This window comes from Sciurus vulgaris, assembly GCF_902686455.1.
Source record: "Sciurus vulgaris genome assembly, chromosome: 2".
Lineage (NCBI taxonomy): Eukaryota > Metazoa > Chordata > Mammalia > Rodentia > Sciuridae > Sciurus > Sciurus vulgaris.
The window spans coordinates 55,046,212-55,069,204 of NC_136462.1; the positions used below are offsets into that span (position 1 = coordinate 55,046,212).

The 22,993-nt window shown below is 31.5% G+C and overlaps 1 protein-coding gene across 2 annotated transcripts in view; it reads left to right on the top strand.

The window, feature by feature from the left end:
• MDGA2 (MAM domain containing glycosylphosphatidylinositol anchor 2) overlaps nucleotides 1-22,993 on the top strand; it is a 780,047-nt gene that overhangs the window by 748,873 nt on the left and 8,181 nt on the right. For both annotated transcript variants that reach the window (XM_079126024.1, XM_079126023.1), the window contains exons 12-15: nucleotides 1,781-1,801; nucleotides 4,924-5,079; nucleotides 5,558-5,716; nucleotides 19,523-19,653. In XM_079126024.1, the coding sequence (XP_078982150.1) occupies nucleotides 1,781-1,801; nucleotides 4,924-5,079; nucleotides 5,558-5,716; nucleotides 19,523-19,653 (467 nt within the window). The remainder of the gene's footprint in view (nucleotides 1-1,780; nucleotides 1,802-4,923; nucleotides 5,080-5,557; nucleotides 5,717-19,522; nucleotides 19,654-22,993) is intronic.

Genomic DNA, 22,993 nt, shown 5'->3' on the forward strand with positions numbered 1-22,993 from the left:
ATAAAAGACACCAGTCCCATTAAGTTAGGGCCACACCCATGACCTCCTTTAATCTAAATTACCTCCCTAAGTCCCCTGTCTCAAAGATAGTCACACTGGAGATTAGGTTTCAACATATGAAATTTGAATGAACACAATTCAATATGTAACACGTTTGTAAGAAATTACCCAAGCAAATAGAAATGAAAGAGGAAAATATGGAATCATCGTCCTATTTAGAATTTAATATTGCCTATTTTTACAAAGTTAACTGTGCTGTTTATATAGTAAATTTGGGAAATACAATATTGTAGCAATGCCAGGCACTGTGGCGTAAGCTTGTAATTCCAGAGCCTTGGGAGGCCAGCCTCAAAGCCAACCTCAGCAAAACTAGGCACTAAGCAACACAATGAGAACCTGTCTCTAAATAAAATGCAAATTAGGGCTGGGGTTGTGTCTCAGTGATCCCCAGTATCAACTCCCCAAAGTGTGTAGCAAGACTCAAAATTCATTCTAGTCAGAAATTGCATATAGACGAAATATTTCTTAGAAGTAATTTTAATTCAAAAATACATCTTTAAAAGATAGTACATAGAATTATTTTTATAAATTTGTTATTTTCAAAATAAAATAACATTTTATGAATTTATTTTTCAAATTTAATATATCTCGGTGACTTGCAAGAAAACGTATTCCTTTTAGTCTACTTTTAGAGCAACTAGTAAATGGGTAGTTCCTTCTTTGTGTCATTCTTCCATAATTTGCAGTGTGAAATGCAGAATAAGGAAAACAACAAAGGTAATGGGAATTTTCTTTTATGTGTAGAAAGTGTGAATATTGGAACGTCAATTTGTTAAAATTAATCTAAATGTATTAATAGAAAAATGAACATGCTTCAGGCATGTATATGTGTTTTGACCTATCATACTAGTAATGTGCAAATTTTCATAAAGTTGGTTAATGCAAACACTAGGAAAATAATGATACAACATTCTGCAGGGCAGGTTAACTGCCCATTATCATTATGAAAATTGTAATTTGTTCTGCTTCATCAGAACTTACAAGATACCATTTTGTCTTGTAAATTAGATATATTATTGTTAATGTTTCAGTAAAATTTAAAGGATGCATTTCTTTTTGGGTATAAGTCTACTGACATGTAACAATTTTCTGAAACAAATATTCCTTTTGGTGCACAGAAACATAAAATGTGTTGGTTATTATTTCAGAACTACCTGTGTGCAAATTGTGTGTGCGTGTGTTTGTGTGTGTGTGTGTGTTAATTGAATTAAACCAAGTGACTTGGAAGTAGCTATTTGTTATAGAACAGATGACATAATGTGAAGATTGTTATTTTTGTATATGCCGTATTATTTCAGTAGAAATAGAAACAGTAAAAAACAAAGGTATGGACTCTGTTGGATAATTACTTTCATTTTTAAACCATCTAGATAATAGGTTACCCTATGGTCAGCCTCAGTTTTAATTTCTGGATTTTGTATAGTACTGGCTGAGATATGAAAGGTCAGCAACTCCATTCCTTGGAAAATGAACAAATCCCCCGTGTTATTTAGCATTGATCTTTTGGTACTTTGAGGCTGTTATTGCTGAGATTCAAACTAGATTGCATTCAATCCTCTAGAAGAAAATGGATTGCAGATATAATTCTCCATGACCACACTGGGGAAGTTCATTAAGTTTTGGTAAGAAACTATGAGAGACTGAAAAAACTGATTGGATTTTATTTATAAAAGACACTCAAGTCTTGCTAATGTATCTTTTTCCCCCCCTTACCTTGTAGCTCCTGTAAATCCTCATTTAAGTAAGTATATTTTTATTTTAAAAACCACAATGTATTTCATAATTAAAAAATAAGACATGTATAAATGAATATATGAAAAATAATAAGTCTACAAATATATTTAGCAACTGTTCTTATTTGATTTGAAACAGTCATTTAGAATCAGTGGAACTGACAGTATATGTGAATTTTAAATTTCAACAAAGTATATGGTATGAAAACAAATTAATACTAACAACTTTGTTTATAAATATTCCTAAATGTAGAACTGTTTCTCGAGTCTGCTTAATATTTGCTATTTCTGTAACTATAAAATTATTTGGTTTTCTTTGTGGGATTTCATTGTTTTTATAAGCTTCTTTGATTTTCATTCTTTGAATTTCTGTATTCCTCCCATAAAAAAGTGTGGTTATTTAGGAAATTGGCATTTAGATAGTTTGATATTTTTGCATGAATCACTACTTTGAATCTCAATATATTTGTTCTGATTTAAGTTCTAAATTCTATAAATCATTAAATTTTGAAGTTTTGGGAAATTATTTTTCTTTATGAGTGCAAGCTAAAATACAGTATGTATATATGAAAAATATATCTAGATGTGGAAACATTCCTACTTTTGAAAAACAACTTTGAAATAATAAAAGGATTACCATGATGACCTACTCTAACTTATCAATCCATGAGAGCTTTTTATTTTTAATGTAAAGTTAGATTTTTGACAGTTCTAAAAAATGAACAAAGAGGGTAGGTGGGCAGAAGAGGGCTTTTATTGTCTTTCCATCTCTTGTGGAGGAATCTGGGAAATAAAGTTAAATTTTGAAACTGTGAAATGCAGAATTTTGAAATACCTTTACTTCTGTGTAGCTCCTGAAACTCTGCCAAAATAGTATTGTAATTAGGAAACTAGTAAGAATTCAGGATCCAGTCAATCCTCAGTTTTATATCTTTGTGGAACTCATGGATTTTATTACTTCCCATTTTATGAAATATTTTAATATTTAATATTACATTGGATTTTGGTAAGTTTATGCAGCTCAGTGCATTTTTATTATCAAAAATTCTTTACTCAAACTTTTTATTAATAAGCTTTCTTGTTATTATTTATCCCATTTAAATCACAAAATTATGATGGTCCCAAATCATGGTTTTTTTTTTTCTTCTTTTGACATTTTATATGCCAGCTTTTATAAAATCTCTCCAGTAATAGTTTTTCCCCCCATAAAGACATATGTTTTTGGAAATAAATATTTATATTGCACACAGCTTTATACCATTTGAATTACTTTAATTATAATATTGCAAACAACATATCACATAAAATATCCTAAATTATGTACAATTTTAGTCATATATCACATTCCATTGTTTTTATAAGCTATATATATTATTTCTTAATTTTACTATGAGAACCTTAATATATCAGGCTTTAAATAGTCTTTTTCATTTTTGAAGATAAGAACAAATATAATTTAAGTGTCGAAATTAAATTACAAAAAGGAAATGGTTAAACAATGTTATAAAAATCATTATATGTAATTTTAAATAACACATTAAGATTTGTCAGCATTTCTATAAACTGAAATCTTCTACTTTATATATGCTATCTGACCTCTTTTTTTGTATACACATAATACATAATTAAACAACTGAAAACTTTTAAAATTAAACAGTGCTCTGTAATTATCACAACTCTAAAGCAGCAACTAAAGGAATCTCATTTTGTACCTAAAAGATATTTAAGAAATCTATTTCATATAAGTACCCTGCTGTTACATTATATCTTTGATTGCTAGCACCTAATGGTTGTGTCTTATTTATATCAGCTACTGAAATGTGTCCAATAAATATTTTATGTGGAATATTGTTTATCCAGAAATTTACAGATTTATATTTCCTTAAATGCTCACATTTCCTGTAACCTACCTACCCAAAGTATAAAATAAATATACAAAGAGATATATAGCAAATCTTTGATTTGACAAACCAAAAGAAGACAAAAAGTTAATCCTTAAATGTATAAGGAAAGCATTCTCTTTTATTTTTGTTTGTGTCAGTAGTTTCAATTAATTCAGGGATAAGAATAAAAAGGGCTCCATTCCCAAGGATATCTAATAAATCTAACCTATTGATTGGAAGGGACTCAAATTGGAGTCTGCTAGATGATTTTGTCTATGGATTGCAATGAATCTGAATTCTGTTTTTACTTCATCACGTTATAGCTGAGTTAGTCTACATTTTTCTACTCTGTGAGCCTCATGTGTAAGGATTACTATGGTTTCTTAGAGTTATTAGGTTGGATAAAATGTATACTTTGCTTAATTTTCTCACTTAATGATATACACTATTTAATTATGTTTCAAGTAAACCTTATCCAACTTGTTTATTTACACCTTTTCTCAAGCAGAGTACATCCCAGTAAGAAAACTTTTGATATCTAGAAACATTACTACCACCCATATTTTAAGGAAAGTTGAAAATGTCTATCTCTGAAGTTGTGTTGGATCTGAACTCAAAATATAGTAGGCATCCAAGAATTCCCAGTCCCTCTACAGCACATCATGAAGTCTTTTTTATTATTTTACTTCAAGTAAATTTCAGACATTTGGCAAATCCACATTCAACAAAGTACAGAAGATGACTGCTTTTCAAAATAATTTGCTATTATCTTTCCCTAAGCAAACTTCCACTTGTGCCAATGGGTATTCATAAAAGCATCTCTAGACTTAGCATGAAAAATTATAAATGAAAGATCTATGTCTTTCAAATGCCATGAGGTAAATTAATAAAGCTCATCTTCTAATTTCAATTTGGTTTTTATTTTCCTATACTTACAAAAGGAAAGTTAGGGAAAATCTCCAGGCATAATTCAAGCTTGAATTATATTTCAGTTATCTGGACATTTCTCAGGAAAAGGGTTTGAGTTTTAATTATTCAGTATAATACTGATTTTCATATAAAAAGTTTCTTTTTCATTAAAATTTCAATAGTTTTATGTTTAGCTATAATCTTGTATATTAAGGTTCTGATGTTATCATGATCTTACATTTCTATTACTATATAATGTTAGAAAAGTTTTTAATATAAATATTACAATGTTATTAATTTAAATTAATCTTAGTTAATTTAATTAAAAATTTTAACAGGAGAATTTCACTGTGGATTTGAAGATGGTAACATTTGTTTGTTCACCCAAGATGATACTGATAATTTTGACTGGACAAAACAAAGTACTGCAACAAGAAATACAAAATATACTCCTAACACAGGACCTAATGCTGATCGCAGTGGCTCCAAAGAAGGTATGAGGGTATGCAGTGTAGTGTTCATAACAACCAGAGATTTTTTAAATGAACTATAAGAGTATTTAGCCATATATATCTCCATTATGGAATAAAAACATTATATCATATTAGTAGGATCAATAATTTACATAATTCCAAAGTTTGTAGACATTAATTTTTTTCTCAGAACTCTCTAACATAAAGAGTTGAGAGGTCAGAAGTCGTTTTTGTTTTGTTTTGCTAATTGAAGCTTAAAATTCTAATTTCCCACAAGTTTTTGTACATTTTATTTTATTTTAAATATTTTTATTCAAATGTAATTTAAAGATCATTCTTTTTTTATGCTAACATTGTCATCAGTTGTTTGTGTGCATGTAAATGAGATGTAAATCCTCCTATTGATCTTTATTTTGTATGAAACTCAAAATCTTCTCAAAGATTTGAAATTCATGTTTCTCAATAAGAGAGTGCTTAAACATTTTTTTGTCATTTTAAGGTTTTTATATGTACATTGAAACATCTCGACCCAGATTGGAAGGTGAAAAGGCTCGACTTCTCAGCCCTGTTTTCAGCATAGCTCCAAAAAATCCTTATGGACCTACAAACACTGCGTATTGTTTCAGCTTCTTTTATCACATGTATGGACAACATATAGGTGAGTTGGCAAGAAGTTTTGTTCTTGTAAACTAAATAACAAGAAACAGTTTCACACAAAGTATGAAAATAATTTTAGTCAAAAAAATGCCATGATTGGCTTTTTAAATGACTTACCTACTAATTTCAAAATAAGATGTCAAGCATTTCTTCCCATCATTTAATCTCCAAAATTCAGATTTTAATTTGAAAATCAGAACAAATTCCTTCATTCCTCTGGAACCCTAGTTCAGCCAGATCATCAGTGCATTTCATTCTTCAGAAGATCTGGCAGAACTGACACAGCATAATTTAGGCTGTTTCTTTCTAATGAAATTAGATTGAATAGTGACTTGAGGCATCTTGATGAAAGGGAATATTGTCATACTGCACCCATGTATTTGGAATATTGACATGATATCTTCTTCTTGATAAAGTGGTATGCGTTAACTTGTTCTACTTGTTTTAGAAATGTATAACGTGAACTGTTATGGTTGTATTTTTAGTTTTTATCCAATGTGAATGGATAAATGTGAATGTGAACATTTATACCATTTGCAGTATAAATGTTACTGTTTACTTATAAGATCCTGTTCCAGACCATACAAAGCAATCATATATTCTACAAGAGTTCTACTCTATAAACATTCTAAAATAGACTGAAGCATTTCTAGCCCCACAGAAGTTAAACAAGGAATGATGGATCTGTATCTAAGTGAAGAAAGAAGCAATCCTTCAAAACAAAGGAAAACATTTCTCCTGGGTATGCAGGAAGGGTATGTTTTCCATAGGCAGAAAGGATTAAGTTCTGATAATGAAGAAGTAAAATTGTAATGTTAGGACATTAGTGTCTTCATATAAATTAATAAAATAAATATAATATAAATAATAATATAAATATATCATAATATATTTAAACATAGTATAAATATATAATAAAAATAATAATATAAATATATTTGCATTCATAAAAGTTGGTACATAATCTATATCAGCTAGTATACTATTTAAACTGAGTCATCCTCTTGAGTTTGTAAAATTAAGCATCACCTATCCATTTCTTAACAGTAGAGAAAACTGAACCTCAAGAAGTTTATATGAATTGCCAAGTAATACTGTGCTTAGATTCAAACTCATAGTCAATAACACTATGACCAGTATTCACAGTGTAGCAATAGGTGACAGTCTGGAAAGATAGCTTTTGTAAAGTTGAAAAGCATCCTCGACAAAAAGTAAGCAGACCTCAGCTGGATGTTAACTGTAGCACTCAGTCACTCTAAGACTTTACAGAAGTCACTTAGAATGCCTGGCTTTTAGTTTCTCCATCTGCAACATGGGAATAATATTTTGTGCTTCAGAAAGCTGTAGTTAAATGAGATAGCATATATACTATTTTCTGTCAGATGTAGACACAGTCTTGGGTTACTTTGAATCTTGAGTAGCAGTAATAACAATAGCAAAGTAACAGCTGACTTTCATGTACCATTCATCATGGACCAGGCACCTCACAATTTATTGCTCTTAATTTTCAGTATAAACATTTGTACTCACTAAAGCAATTATCTTTTTCACAGATAAGGAAACTGAAATACAAAGAATTTTCAGAATTTTGATTATCATGCCCATGAAATAATTGATAAGTAGGGGCAACAGAACACCCGCTTGGGGACCTGGACTCTGAGTCTGCCTGTTCATTCTGCCAAGAATGATTATGGGAGTGTCATGAAAGCTTAGCTGAACATGTGACTCTTGCTTAGTGATCAGAGTGAATTATCACAGATTCTGTGCAGGCACAGAGCGCAAGATCTTTGATTTAGGAAAATACATTTGTAGGAGTGAGTAAATTTATTGGGAAACAAAAAGTAGACTGGAAAAGCCCTTAAAAAGCTATGAAACACTCCTGGTGTCATGATGGCATAAATTATGAATGGAAACAAAACTCCACATAGTCATTTATTGTCTGATTATTGTTTTATTAACAAAGGTAGGATTAGCTCAACTCCAATTCTTCTTAGTAGTTGATCATGTATATTTTATTTCAAGTACTCTCTATTTTAAATGTATTTTGTGGACTTTCTTTTTTCCCACTTTACCTTAGAAAAGGTATATTTTGTATTGAGTTCTAAGAACAATCGTTTGATTTACTTGAAAGTATAAAATAATGTCTTTATATGTGAGGCTGAATCTTTTAGGCTTCCTTGCAAATGAATCCCAAGATAATTTAATATACTTTCAACCTAACAATTGTTATTCATATCCTCTTTGCTGTCAGTGGATGTCCAGTTGACTTTCTGCTAGCATTTTTCATAGTTTTTCAAGGGTAGAGCTCAGGAGAGCAGTTCTCTCTTTCTCTATCAACTATTTTGAAGCCTTTAGCATCACTTTCTCAACTTCATCAACTCATTGATGGTTGTAGTTTGGGTATCGGCTCTGTCCCTCTGAGCAGAACATATTAAAACTCTAGCAAACATATCTGTTCCAGACATTAGGTAATCCATTAGGAATACATGAGAATGGGTGTACCTCCTTTTAATGCAGTACATCTTATTACATTTCCCAGATGCTGAATTTTTTACAAACTGAAATTGTGTGGCAATCCTGCATCCAGAAAAATCTGTCATCATTATTTTCCCCACAGCATGTGCCTCTTTGTTACATTTTGATAGTTTCTACACTATTTCAAACTTTTTCATAGTTATTTTCTGCCATGGTGACCAGAGATCTTTGTTGTGGTGGTTGTAACTCTTTGGGAACACCACAAACCACACCCACATAAGATGGGGAACCTCATCAGAAATGTGTGTGTTCTGAATTTTCCAGGCAGTTCCACCATCTCTCTCTCTCTCTCTCTCTCTCTCTCTCTCTCTCTCTCTCTCTCTCTCTCTCTCTCTCTCTCTCTCTTTATGCTTGAGCCTCCTAGTTCCATAAGACACAACAATACTGAAATAAGGCCAACTAATAATCCTACAAAGTTCTTTAAGTGTTCAAGACAAGAATCACACATCTATCACTTTTAATCAAAAGCTAAACATGATCAAGTTTAGTAAAGAAAGCATGTCAAAAGCCCAGAGAAACAAAAGCTGTGCCTATTGCACCAGTTAGCCAAGTTGTGAATGCAAAGGAGTTCTTGAAAGAAATTAAAAGTGCTGCTCCAATGAACATACAAATTATAAGAAAATGAAGCAGTCTTATTGTGGATGTGGAGAATGTTGTAGTGATCTGAATATAAGATCAAACCAGCCTCAACATTCCCTGAGTTTAATCCAGAAGAAGGCCCTGCTCTTCAATTCTGTGACAGCTAAGAGAGGAAAAGAGGTTCTAGAAGAATATGAAAACTAGAAGAGGCGGTTCATGAGGTCTAAGGAAAAGAGAACAACAACATGAAGTTTAAGGTGAAACAACACAGAAGTTTAAGGTGAAGCAATCAGTGCTGATGTGGAAACTGGAATATGTTGTCTAGAAGATCTAAGAAGACAGATAAAGGAGGCATCACTATACATGAGATTTCAATGTAGACAAACATTATATTGGAATACAAGGGCATCTAGGGCTTACATATATAGAGAAGTCCATGCCTGGTTTCAAAGCACCAAAGGATAAATTAACACTGTGTGTTAGAAGCTAATGTAGCTGGTGAATTTATAATAAAGCTAATGCTCATTTAACAATCTAGAAATCCTAGGACACTTATTTTTGTGCCTGCAAGCATATAATTCATTCTGAAATTCATGAATCAAGGAGTAATTTTTGACTTTCAATTGGTATTATTTAAGAATTACATTTTGTAAAGGCTTTAGCTGCCATAGATAATGATTCCTCTTTGGACCTGGGGAAAGTAAATGAAAAACCTTCTGGAAAGGATTCAACATTCTAGATGCCATTATGAACATTTGTGATTTATGGAAAGAGGTCAAAATGTTAACATTAACAGCTAGCCTGGAATATGTGGTTGATTCCAATCCTCAGATGTGATGAGTTCAAGATTTCAGTGGAGGCAGTAACTGTAGGTATGATGGAAATAAGAGAACTGGAATTAATAATGAAGACTGAAGATGTGAATGAAATGCTACAATCTCATAATAAAACTAACTGATGAGGAGTTAATTCATTTGAATGAGCAAAATGACTTCTTGAGGTAGAGTCTATTCCTGGTAGAAATGCTGAGCAACTGACTGCAGTAGCAAAAAAGATTTGGGATATTACAAAAATTTAGTTGAATCAGACAAGGTGTGAGTGATTAATTCCAAAATACTCTCGGATAGTATCACATGCTTTGGAAAAGTCTTTTGTGAAAGTAAGAATCAATTTGGAGAACTTCATTGTCACCTTATGTTAAGAAAGTGCATAACCAATCCAACTTTCAGCAACCATTACCCTGATAATTCAACAGTCATCAATATGGAGGCAAGACCCTCCACCAACAAAATGAACGTGTCTTCTGAGGTTTAACTGATTGTTAGCATTTTTAGCATTAAAATATTTTTCAGGTATGTAGGTTTTTATATATAATTCTAATTCACACTTAATGAGCTACAGAGTAATCTAAACAACTTTAATACATACTAGGAAACCAAAAAAACCCTCTTTATATTGTAATATTTGCTTTATTGCAGTTGTCTAGAACTGAACTCACAATATCTTCAAGATACACCTGTATTTTATTCAGGAGATGTTGCTTGTAGTTAAAAACCTTCCTTCTCTGCACATATCATTCCCGAACCCTCATTTATCTGTTAACTTACAGTCACTGGTTTTACAAATTGCATTTTAATTGTATTCTTTCTTTTGGAAATCCAGGTTTAAAAGTGACTTTTTCTGGATTTATAATAGCTCAATTTTATTTACTTGTTGGGTAATTTTAAATAAATCTTGAAGTTTTAACTATGAGTAAGTGACAACATATTATTAAGAAGAGTAGTCATTGTCTATAATGCAAAACTGGGTGTTATGTTACCTAGGAGAGAGTCCTGTTTGAAATAAATTCAAATATGTTATATTACTTACCTACTGTTGCATAGCAAGTTTTCCCAAAATTTTACAGCTTAAAATAGCAAGTACGTCTTATCTCAGAGTTTTTGTGGGTCAGTAATATGGGTATGACTTAGCTGGGCACCTGAAGCTCAAGATCTCTCATTAGGTGGTTGTCGAACTGTCTAGCAAATTACTTCAGTCTAATTTGACTCAACTTGGGTGGGGAAATATACTTCCAAGCCTACTTGCTTGATTTTATCAGGCTTCGTTTTACCTCACATTGGGGCATGTTTCTTGCTGACTTTTGAGGGGACACCTCTCTCAATTTCCTGACTGGCAGATCTTTCTACAGAGCCGTTTCATGACAGGGAGTACCCTTCTTTCAAATCAAGAAATCCACACAAGAGAGGGAGCAAATGAACGCTGAGGAATTTTCATAACCTAATGTCTTAATTGATATTCCATAATATTGTTGCATTCTAATGATTAAAACTGAGTTGATAATTCCAGCCTGTATTCAGGGAGGAGATTACATGAGTATTAATGACAGGAAGTTGAAATTATTAAGAGACAATTTAGAGTCTGCCACACTGATGTAATTTATGTTAGTTAAATGTTTCATCAAAATTTACTAAAGAAAGAAACATTCCCAAATGAAAGATAGAGTGTGTTAACCTTTAGCTGTTGATTTACATGTAAATGATATGACAGCTGGCTATTGATAATAATATATCAGTATTCCTATAACTCCTAGTTGGCATTTTAATTCTAAATGAATCAGTTGAGTTTCTAATGTTCTTGCAAAAAATTGAATCTCATATGAGGTCACTTGATATGACATAAGCTTATTAAAAACCAGTAAGATATATATAAATTATTTGTTTCTACAGAGAAGGATGTAAGATTTAAGCATCATATCATATCAAAAAATTAAATATAAAAATACAAAAGTCATTTATGAATACATTTGTTGAACTTGATAAGAATGGTTTAGTAAAAGTATGTCTCTAGAAAGTTAATCTCAGCGGAAAAGGAAGGGAAAGGAGTTCATTAATGAATTCTACTCTTCTATGAGAAAGAAGAGATAAAATAGAGATGTGGGGTTGTGAAACAGTCTGTTTTATGAGAAAAAGACAGAAGAGTCAATAAGATAAACTTAATGATAAAAAAATCTCAGAGGGTAGAAACCTATGGGAATTCAGTGCTCTGGTAGGGGGGTCAGTCTTGAAGAAATGAATTAGTGTTACTTCCAGTGAGGTGAAAAACAAAGCATTTAGTAGGTAGGTAGCTTTTGACACACTCCTGGTTGGTAGAACAGGAAATATAGAAGTGAATGTTTGAAGGTTGCCTATGTTAGGAGAGTAGTAAATGGGAGTACAAGTTTACCTGGATTATAAAGATTAGAAAGGTTGCAGGGGAGGGTATTAGTCCTCAGGGCACTGAAATGGGTTTTAGGATATAATGAGTCCATGTCACTTCTTGTGTGTAGTGCTGAATTAGCCTGATAACTGATTTCTTCACTGTTTCTTTGGTCCATAATTCCAGGGTAAATCTCATTCTCTAAAACCAGTAACACATGACCTCCGGGATATATCCCCTCTATCTTCTCCTTGTAATAACTCCCTAGTTTGTTCCAGTTATCCTGAAAAATCTTCAAATTGACCTCTTACCTGGGCTTCTTTATAGACTCTATCTTTTGTCCTGCCAAATGGATTCATGATTGAAGTAGAAACAATATCTCCTCCTATGACTTGGTGCCCTGCATATCAATATTTATTTGAGCTTCAATACTTATTAAAACTAGATTTTTTTTTAAAGTTATGTGATGGGATAAATACATTTTCTTCTTTATAATATTCTAGTCATTCATAATTTTCCTTCAAAATACAACTGAAGGAGATTGAAACTACTGTTCCCTTCTACTTCTTTTGTTCCCACAACTCCTGGTACAAATATCATCACACTGAAATCTGGTTTTTAATCTTTGAGAACAGTGAGCATGCCTTATTTATATTTGACTCTAGAACAACAAATGGTAAATAGATTTTTTAAATGATACAAACTAGATAATTCAGCTTTTGTGTGCACTAGAAAAATAACAAAGGAATTGAAGGTATGGAGTTTAGTTTAGGGTGGAAATGGAAAAAAATTTTATGAAGACCTTATAAGTTATAAAAATAAGAAAAAAAGTAATATAGTTATTGACTTAAATTGAATTTGTTTCTAAGTGCTTTGGAACGTAAAGCAAACCATACTTAGTACTTCCAGAAAGATATAAAATGTTCAAATAAAAAGCGCATGTATCGAAAAACCATGATGTACCAAAGAATAATTTGTTTTTTATTTTGAGCCAAAATATGGTTCAGATAGGGATCCTGAGATGACTGTCTAACTTAATATAGAAATAGAATTTTAGGAATCTGGAGTTAACTTGTTATTCAGCTTATCTTAATAAAAACATTTTAGTTTATTCTGCATCAAGAGTTGGATTAGAAACAGGAAACAAACTGTAACCAGAGAGGAAGAGGTGCTGGGGAGTAGATGATATTAACTGAGGAATGGAAGACTGTGCACAGGAAGGGAAGGACAAATTGTGGGCTTGGATCTTGGAGTACTCAGGCCTTTAGTGGGGGTGCCGCCTCCTTGGGTCCTTTCTCACTGCCTCCCTGTGCTACCTGCTGTCTTTGTTTACTCCCAGCTAAGACTGTGCTGTCCTTGGAGCTGTTCTCTACCAAGATATGATTTTCTGCCATTTCTTGGCAGATATGGCAACCAGTAATGCTGTTCTGAAGAGACTGAAACAGAACAGTGCAGAGGAGGATCAAATTATTGAATAGCTTAAGCAGCAAGTTGCTCTTCTTAAGAAGCAAGCAATTTTGCTGGCAATATTGAGAAAAAAGAAGAAACTTCTAATTGAAAATGCTAAACTGAAGAAAGAAATTAAGAACTGAAACAAGAGCTAATTCAAGCAGAACTTCAAAATGGAGTGAAACAAATACCATTCCCATCTGGTACTTTATTGCAAGTTAATCCCATGCTTTCTGAAAACATGATACAGTCTACACCAGTAACAACCATATTTTCTGGTGCCAAACAACAGATAGAATGAGAAGGAGAAGAAGAAAATGAAGAGAAAATTGAAAAGAAAGAAGAGAAGTAGATAAAATCAAATAAAATGATTTTACTTTATAACCTGAGAACTGCAGAGGTGAGGAGAGTACTATCTCAAACAATGGTGATATTTCACCAGAAGTGGAGGGTTTGGCTCCTCTCAGTGGGTCTGTTCCTGGAGACTGAATGACTTTTGATGCTTTCCCTGGAGAACCTCACAAGGAACTGAATCCTAAGCAGATGATTGGACAGCAGATCAAGCATGAGCTGCACACTAATTAGGAACATGTGGCTAAATGCCAAGGAGCTCCTTCTGAGGAGAAAGGGGAGGGAGCATGCAGGGCTCAAATCATGACTAAGAGTAGAGTCAAATGAGATAAAGTGCTTCCATTAATGAAATACAGTTGGAATGTATTTGTAACTAAAAAAAAAAAAAAAAAAAAAAAAAAAAAAAAAAAAGAGGGATTAAATCTGGCTAAATATGTTGGTGTTCAAAGATTTTAAACTAAGGACTTAAATGTTTTTTGTAATAAGATATAGATAATGCATAGGTACCAATATTTTGAATGTTTTGGGGGGGTCTGACTTGTATTCCCTTCTTGGTCAAAGACCATATTTCTTCTGTTTTTATTTAGAAACATCAAAACTCTTGCTAATATCTTGAATTTATTCCTCAAGTAGGAAATTTCACATTTTGGGATTCCCACACTCCCTGAAGTTTAAACACCATATGAAAGGATATTTGGGATTGAAAAATAATGTTAGGAGGATAATGTGTCCTCATTTTAGAGGTTTGACTGCATTGACTGTAAAAGGATCTCAATTCATTAAATATGTAATTTCAAAACTCTAGTGTATGATAAATTCTCAAAATTAAGTTCCTTATGAAAGAAGATAGCTGAGGGAATCAATACAGATATTAGTATTCTCCACTAAAATATTAGAGATTAACAACCAACCCACAGGCTGTTTGATAGTTGATACTATGTCACTTTTTCTGTTAGTAACTAGTCAATGATTTCAGTGAAGTCCTGTTTGCTGTAATACTGAAAATACAATGTCATCCATATGACAGTACTGAAGACAATGGTTCAGTAAACAGTTTTGTTAAATGAAATGTATTTAGAAGGGAAGGGGAAAGGTAGAATTTAGCCATAATTTATTACCAATCATGCAATAATCACAATCTATTACACACGCTATCATAAACCCTCTCATAAAGCTATTATGCAATCCCTAATTCATTTACTTTTTAAATCTGTGGTTTGGAACCACCAACTACCTACAGACTTATTTTCCTCCTATACAATTCTTTATCGATGATTGTCCTTTAGACAATACATAGTAGAAGCTAATATGCTTAAGCAAAATTAATGGTATGAATTCACTGAAAAAGGCTAGTTTTTCAAAATATATAAGTATTATTTTTCAATGTAATTAATGGTTAATGTTATGTTGTCAACTGAATGAGTGGAAAGCAAATAGCAGTTTTTTTTTCTTACTGTAAAAAATTTAACTATTGAAAATAAGTACTTGTGTGTGTGTGTTTTTTTTAAACTATAGGCCTATATTTACTCATTTCAATTCAATAAAATGAATTGTAACCTACTATATGCCTAGTAGTGTTTAGGGCTTTATAGTATAAAAAATAATTTATGGTGAAGTTTTCTTATCCATCAAATAGTTTATTTTTCATTAGGGGCAATGAATTAGTAATAAAAGTCCAAAAGTAATACACAACAAAATGTATATCAGGCCCATTCTATGGGTGAATGAGGGAGAGAATACAGAGGGTAAGAGGGTTAAAATAAAAGTTTCTGTGGAAGAGAAGACATGCAAAGAATGCTTCAGAAGAGGTAAGTAAGTAGAAAGTGGAAGACAAAGTGTGAGAATGGAGGATGCTCTTCTCATGGGAGAGGAGGGAGAGTGATGGAACCAAAGAGTTCAAAGTTCTGAATAAGGGAAGTGACATAGATCAGAGAAACAGACAGCCTGATGAAAACACTGTTTCAGGAAACTTCTTGGATGCTGATGCAAATTCAACTTGATACCAGAAGGTATCATAATGAGTGAAGAAAATGAACTGCCATTTTTTGTTTGAGATATCATTGCAATTATATATAGAAAAAATTGTATCAATGAATGCACGCAGTCATTTCATTCAAGCAGAAAATAATGGTTTTATAATTTCCCACTTTGTATGTGTGTATAAAACAAATGATGTTAACAACTACCTATCAATATACATAGATCTTGCCTGGAGCAAGATAATTTAGACACATCCTCATCTTTTATGAAATGTGAAACTCAAATTAATGAGTCTATGTTACTGATTATAATAAAAATGTGATTTATATGCAAGTGATCTCCAGACCATAGAGTAAACCAAATGACAGATTAATTCATGTGCACTTGACAATTCCAAGTATCTGTTGGAAATATGTATGCATGTTTTAGGACATATATTTAAATCATTTACCTAAAACAAATACAATACATATTCATAGTAAAATAATTAAAAGTAAAATTATGTTAAGGACTTAATGAAAGGCAAGAATGAGGAAATAATAATAATAAATAATGTTTAAGCAAATTATATTTTATACTGTAATTTATATAAAGTAAGAATCATGTTTTGCAAAATGCTATGAAAAATCCAAAATATGATCATTACTCATGATGTAAGAGAATATATGAGACAACTCTTGTCATTGAGCCTTTTTTCTGAAATCATTAAGCAAAAGAGATGAGCAAAGTTCTCTCATATTCCCTCACCTTATTCTTGGGGGAAGGTGATCAGAAGATAAGAATTAGAAGCCAAAGTGGGGAAAAAGAAAGAAAGACAATGTGAGTTTTGCTTAGCTATTCCCAACCATATGGCATTAGAAAATCCTTAGGGATGATTACATTCCTAGATTTTAGTATCTGGAGCCTACTAAAGCATAAACAAAGTTTCTCTGAGGATTTAAAATTACTTTTGAAGGATATTACCCTATCCATCATATTCACTTAAGGAATTTTCTTACTGTAATATGATAATAATGTACTGAATCAGCTTTGCTGAACCTAAGTTCTCTTGAATATCTTTATGCTATTTCACAAGTTCTAATTTTATTGACCAAGATGATCTAACATAAGTTTAAATATCTTTTGACACTGCATTAATTCTTTTGTAAATGTTAAGAACAGAAAATCCTACAGAAAATGTTTTAAAATCATTTGCCTAGTAATATAGTTTTTATCATCACCTCCAAAATATATCAATGAATGAGTAATTTGTATTCATTGATTGGGATAAATAATTATTACTATGTACATAATAAGACATTCAAATTATAATAAATTTGGAAGCTTTATCTCAATCAATTATACTTATGATTTTTTTTCTTGTAAAACAACTAGCATTGCTTTTTAAAATTCAATCTAACCTTAGTTAAATACCATTCATTTTGTCTATTCTAAAACCCAATTATAATTCTGAGATAATTCAGACCTGGCTTCTTTAGACCTAGGCAAAATATTGTTAACATAGTATATATTCAGAAAACATAGATTGACATAACTGAAGTCTGAATTTATGTTACATATTTAAAAAGGAATTATTAATTAAGAAATATAAGCATAATTATAGGCAAAATGTATTCCCTAATTGATAAATAATGTATTAAATAATGACACAATAACCTGTTATTATTGATATAATAACTGACATATGGTAATATGTGGTTTATTAAAACCTGTATTTTTCACCTTAGGAATATTTCTAAAGATGTTATGCACTATTTGGTTTGTAAATTATAACTAATTGGTCTAAAAATGATGATAACTCTATTAACTTTTAACAAAATATCTAATTATTTATTTGATGACAGAATCAATATCCTGTTAACTCAATCAAAATGATGGGTTCGTGCTACCTGAGAGAGATAAAATTTACCTATAAAATTGAACAAAAGAAGCTACAATGAAAAATACCACAGGATTACTTTCTATTATTTGTGAAGTAATAGATGAAATTGACATAGAGACAGAGAGATGGATAGATAGAGAAAAGAGAGGGACAAGGAGATACAAAAAGAGACAGAGAGAGAGAGAGAGAGAAGATAGAGAGAGAGAGAGCGTCCAATGAAGATTGCCCAGAATAAAAGGAGGCTTATGAAGCACATAGTAGAAGCATAAGCTGTTGGGAAAAAAACTAAGTAATTTCAGGTAAAAGTAATATTTGCACAGTATATGCCTTGCATTTTGTATAAAATACTTCAAAATATGAACTTTATGAAACAATAAAAAATAAACTAAAACAGTAGAGCAAGAAGAAACTAAAAAGAAATGAAGAAGGGATAGTGAGCTCAGGAGAGAATGCGACATCCTGTGTACTACAGGAGCAGGATAAAGGAATGAGAAACAAAAGAACAGAATCCACACCATGGACAATAAAGCCAGTACTGGGGAGAAAAAGTCTGAGGTTATAGCTTACACTGAAGGGGAAAGATATAGAAAATGATCAATTTCAAAGCAGAAACTGAAAATGCAAAGCCAAAAAGTAAAACAAAAGAAGACATGAAATTTTATGAGTAAATATGCATCATTCTTTATACAATATTAGCTAAATGAATCAATATTATAATTAAAGAATAATTGTCTATTACTAAATGTAGTTTATTCCTTTAATATAATTTTAGTTCAATATTATAAAATCTAATGTAATTTATCATCTCAATAAAGTTAACTTTAAATTTTTATCTACTAAAATATTGATTTTGTAATGATTATGATGTAAACTTCAAACTCTGAATTCAGATCCTTCCTTTGCTATTTCCTTGCTGTAAAACATAGATCAAATTACTTACCCCCTTTAAAATTTTTAATCTATAATGTGGGGATAATACTTTATAGGGTTGAGAAGATTAATTCTTTTCTGGAGTAAGTGTCCAACATGTATTATTGTATTAAAGTTATTATCATCATTAGTATCTCTATGTACAACACATAAAACTGTTAAAAGAGCTGTATCAAATGATGAAATAAGAGCTATCTTAGTTACATGTTCAAATAATTCTCTTAGAAGAAAAATGAGACATGAAATCTGAAAAACAATACTAACTGATAACAAAAGACAAAACAATTAGGGTCAAACTATGAGCTAGTCGGTTAGTACATGTTATATTTGTTTCCTATTGATGCTATTACAAATAATAGATAACCACAAACATTGTGACTTAAAGCAGTACAAATTTATTTTCTTCTAATTATGGAGAACAGAAATCCAAAATGGGACAAAATCGAGATGTTAGTTGACTGGTTCCTTCTGAAGGTTCTGGGGGAAAATCCATTTCCTTGTCTCTTCTAGCTCCTAGAGGCTGCCTGTGTTCCTGATTTGTGGAATTTTCCTCTATTTTCAAAAGCAGTTAACATCTTCTCTACTATGGCCACCTTCTTTCCTGTATTGAATCTACTTCTGTTTCATAAAGATATGTATGATTGCATTTTGAACCCACTCAGATAATCTAGAAAGTTCTCTCCATCTCCAAATCCTTATTAACTACTGAAAATTCATAGGTACTAGGAATTAGGACATAGTTGCCTTTGAATCATGTCATGAAAGCAAGTTAGAAAATGAGAGATGGGACACTTGAATCTTTTCCAAATTTTCAAAAACAAAAAGTTTGGAAGTGTTTGCTCAAGGAGAAACAAATTTGATACGAAAACAAATATACCAAATTAAATTTTATTGTTTTATTCTTAGGTGTTTTAAATGTGTATCTACGTTTGAAAGGGCAGACAACAATAGAGAATCCACTGTGGTCTTCCAGTGGGAATAAAGGACAGCGATGGAATGAGGCTCATGTCAATATATATCCAATTACTTCATTTCAGGTAAGAAAAGAAATCATTGCTGATCATAGATTTCTGTGTTGGTGCATAACATCAAAGGCAGATTTTAGGCAAACAGTAAAGGAAGTATCCAGAAATTCTGTGATATGAGTATCACAAAAATCACATGATTAACTTTCTCTTAGTTCTAACACCTGTCTTAGAAAGAGAAATGCCCCTTTCCTTTATTAATTAGTGCATATTAAATAATATGTTTGAATAATAATCTATAAAAATTCAAGTTATTTTCCTGGAGAAAATGTGATACATTTTTATAAAGTCACATGTGTATATTTTATACCCTGAAGAAAAATGATATAGTTTTCATAATAAAAATATCCAAATATTTTCCTATCTTTAAAAGGTAATGAAATATAGTTAACAAATATATTCATTTAATATGATCTATAATTCTATTCCTTATTTCAAAAGGATCAAAATGCATTTTATAACAACATACTTATAGCATTGAATGTTTTTTTCTACTAGTGATTCATTAGGTGCATTTCATTTCATTGTTTATATGGTAAGAGTATAGAAAATCAGAGACTGATTCAATTATGCTAATTTTTAATTAGTGGCATGTCCTTTCTTGTAATATAATCTGTAAAATCCTAATTGCTTTAGAGATTAAACTTCTAAATCTAACCAGGATGATAAAAAGGCATACATTCCTTCACACTGGTAAAGAAAAAAGTAAGACTAGCTAATTATCTATAAATACATAAAAGCAATTCAAATCATCTGACTATGGAAAAATAGAGGAATCATTTATTTGTATGAAGGACAACACAGTTGTGAAAATTGATTTTGTGGCAACATATCATTTAATTCAAATGGGAAGACTGAACTCCAAAGCATTACTCATAAACATATCCTGAATATGAAAATGATTATACATATGTAAGCATCAAAGAGCCTTTCTTCCTAAAAAATTGATAGGTTTCCTTTTACATATATAATTTTGCTTCCTGTATGACTGCCTCCTCAAGATAAAATTATTAAATCAAATACAGATAAAAGGACTTAAGAGAATAGTTATATTAATATGGCCTCAGGATAATCCTGTATTTACATTTCTGTTACTTTAATGAACATCTATGGAGTACCTACAGGAAAAGCATTTATTCCCAAAGACAAGAATACTTTCTGAGTTTCTACAGACACATTGCTGGGTATAGAGATTTAAAGAAAAAAATGTTTGTTTATCTAGATTGATGGAAATACACATCAAAATACATAAACCACATTCTGTAATGATTGCAGTAATAAGGATATACCTAACTAAGAAGAACAAGGAGGAGAGGGCAAGAAAAGTTTATTATATGAGGTGAAACCTGAACTGAGAAGAATTGCAAAGCAAAGAAAGGAGTCCACTCAGCAAAGATCAGAGTGAAGAATCAAGTCAGGGTCATATTTCAGGATTTACCAGAGAGAGACAAAAATGTTCATCTGGAATCAGAACACAAAAAGTAGTTAAGGACTGGTGAGAGATGAGGTTAAGGAAGCAAAGGAGCTTAGGCCATGAGGGGTCATCAAAGATTTTACTCAGGAGATGATATGGTCCATGACTCCCTTTGTTGTTTTAAGGTAATGTGTTGCTTAGTACAGTGGCTCCCACCTGTAATCCCAGGACATATTTGTAATGGATCCATAAAAGATGTTGAAAGGATAAACTAAGAAATTGGTACAGACAAGAGTATGAATTTCAAGATAAGCTTTTATACAAAAACTACCAGAAATTTTTGTTTGGAATTTTGGAGATGGAAATGTGGAAACGAATGAAACAAAAAGGGGCAGAGTCCTACAATCAAGTTAATATACAAAGGAGTTGTTTTCTTTGTGATTTCATTCATCTTACTCCATCTGGACTGTTTTCAAAATTGATGCTTGAAAAAAGTTAACTTTTGTTACCAGGAAGCGTGGGGTCAGGGTAAATGTGGAGCAGACAGATTTTATAGCTCACTAGGAAAGACAATATGCTTTCTGGAGCTGCAGGTATTTATGTACTCAATTACAAAGAGACATGTACAAGAAGCAGATGTTGGAGAATGTTCAGATGTATAAAAATTTTATTCATAATGGTCCAAACTTTGAAGAGTTCTTTGCTGCACTCAGCCCTTCTCATTTCAACCTTGAACTCAGAGTGGGCTTCCATAGTTGGTTCTCAATGTGATTACCATTTCTGGGGCTTTTTGTACCTGTTGATAGTTTTATAGAGTTGAGAGTTCATTTCCATTTGATATCAATTTTGTTTTGCCTAAAGGACATTCTTTAACATATCTTGAAGTATGTGTTTGTTGAAGACAAATTCTTTTCACCTTTTGTGGTTTTGAAAAAATTTATTTCAACTTCATTTTTTGAAAAACATTTCCTCTGACTATAGCATTGCAGCTTTCCTTTCAGAACTTCAAAGATATTCTACTTTCTTGTTTGTATTGTTTTCAAGTATATGTCTGTGGATATGCTAGTATTTATTCTTCTGTATATTGTGTGAGTTTTCTCTGTGGTTGCTTTTAAGATTTTATTTTTTATCACTAGTTTTGAGAAATTTGATTATCATATATATGTTTTGATTTATTTGTAATCTTTTATGTGCTTAGTGTTCACTGAATTTCCTGGATCCATGGATTTATATTTTTGTAATATTTGAGGATTTTCTACTTAACCTTTTTTCACATATTTTTGTTCCTCCTAAGTCTCCAATTATACATAGATAAAGCCCCTTGAAGATATTAAACAGCTCATTGACTTTTTTTTCTACTGTGAATTATTTTCCTTTTCAGCTTTAATTTGGGTAGTTTCTGTACTGTTTTTATATTCACTAATCATTTCTTTTACAATATCTAGCCTACCTTTAATCCTATTCAGTGTTTTCTTTTTTTCATCTCAACTGTTTGGCTTCTCACCTCTGTAAATTCTACTTGAATCATTTTATGGAATATCTTTATGTCTCTAGTTAATGTTTTGAGGATATGAAACTAGCTATGGTAACTATTTTAGTCACTATTAATGCTAATATCTTTATCAATTTTTAGTTCATTTGGTTTATTGATTTTTTTCTTTTCTTTATGGGTTATTATTTTCTTACTTTTTGAAAGTATGGTAATTTGGGTACCAGACATTATGGATTTTATATTGACAGGCATGGGATATTTGTTCATTTCTCTACATATTCTGGAACTTTTGAAGGAGTGTGGTTAAGTTACTTAAAAACACTCTGATCGTTTTAAGTCTTGCTTTCCAAATTCAAGTGAAACTAGAATGGTTCTCTCTCAAAGTGTTTCTTTCTGACATTTGGTCCCCTGGATACTCTAGCTTCCTTGTGTCCTTGGGTTCTCAG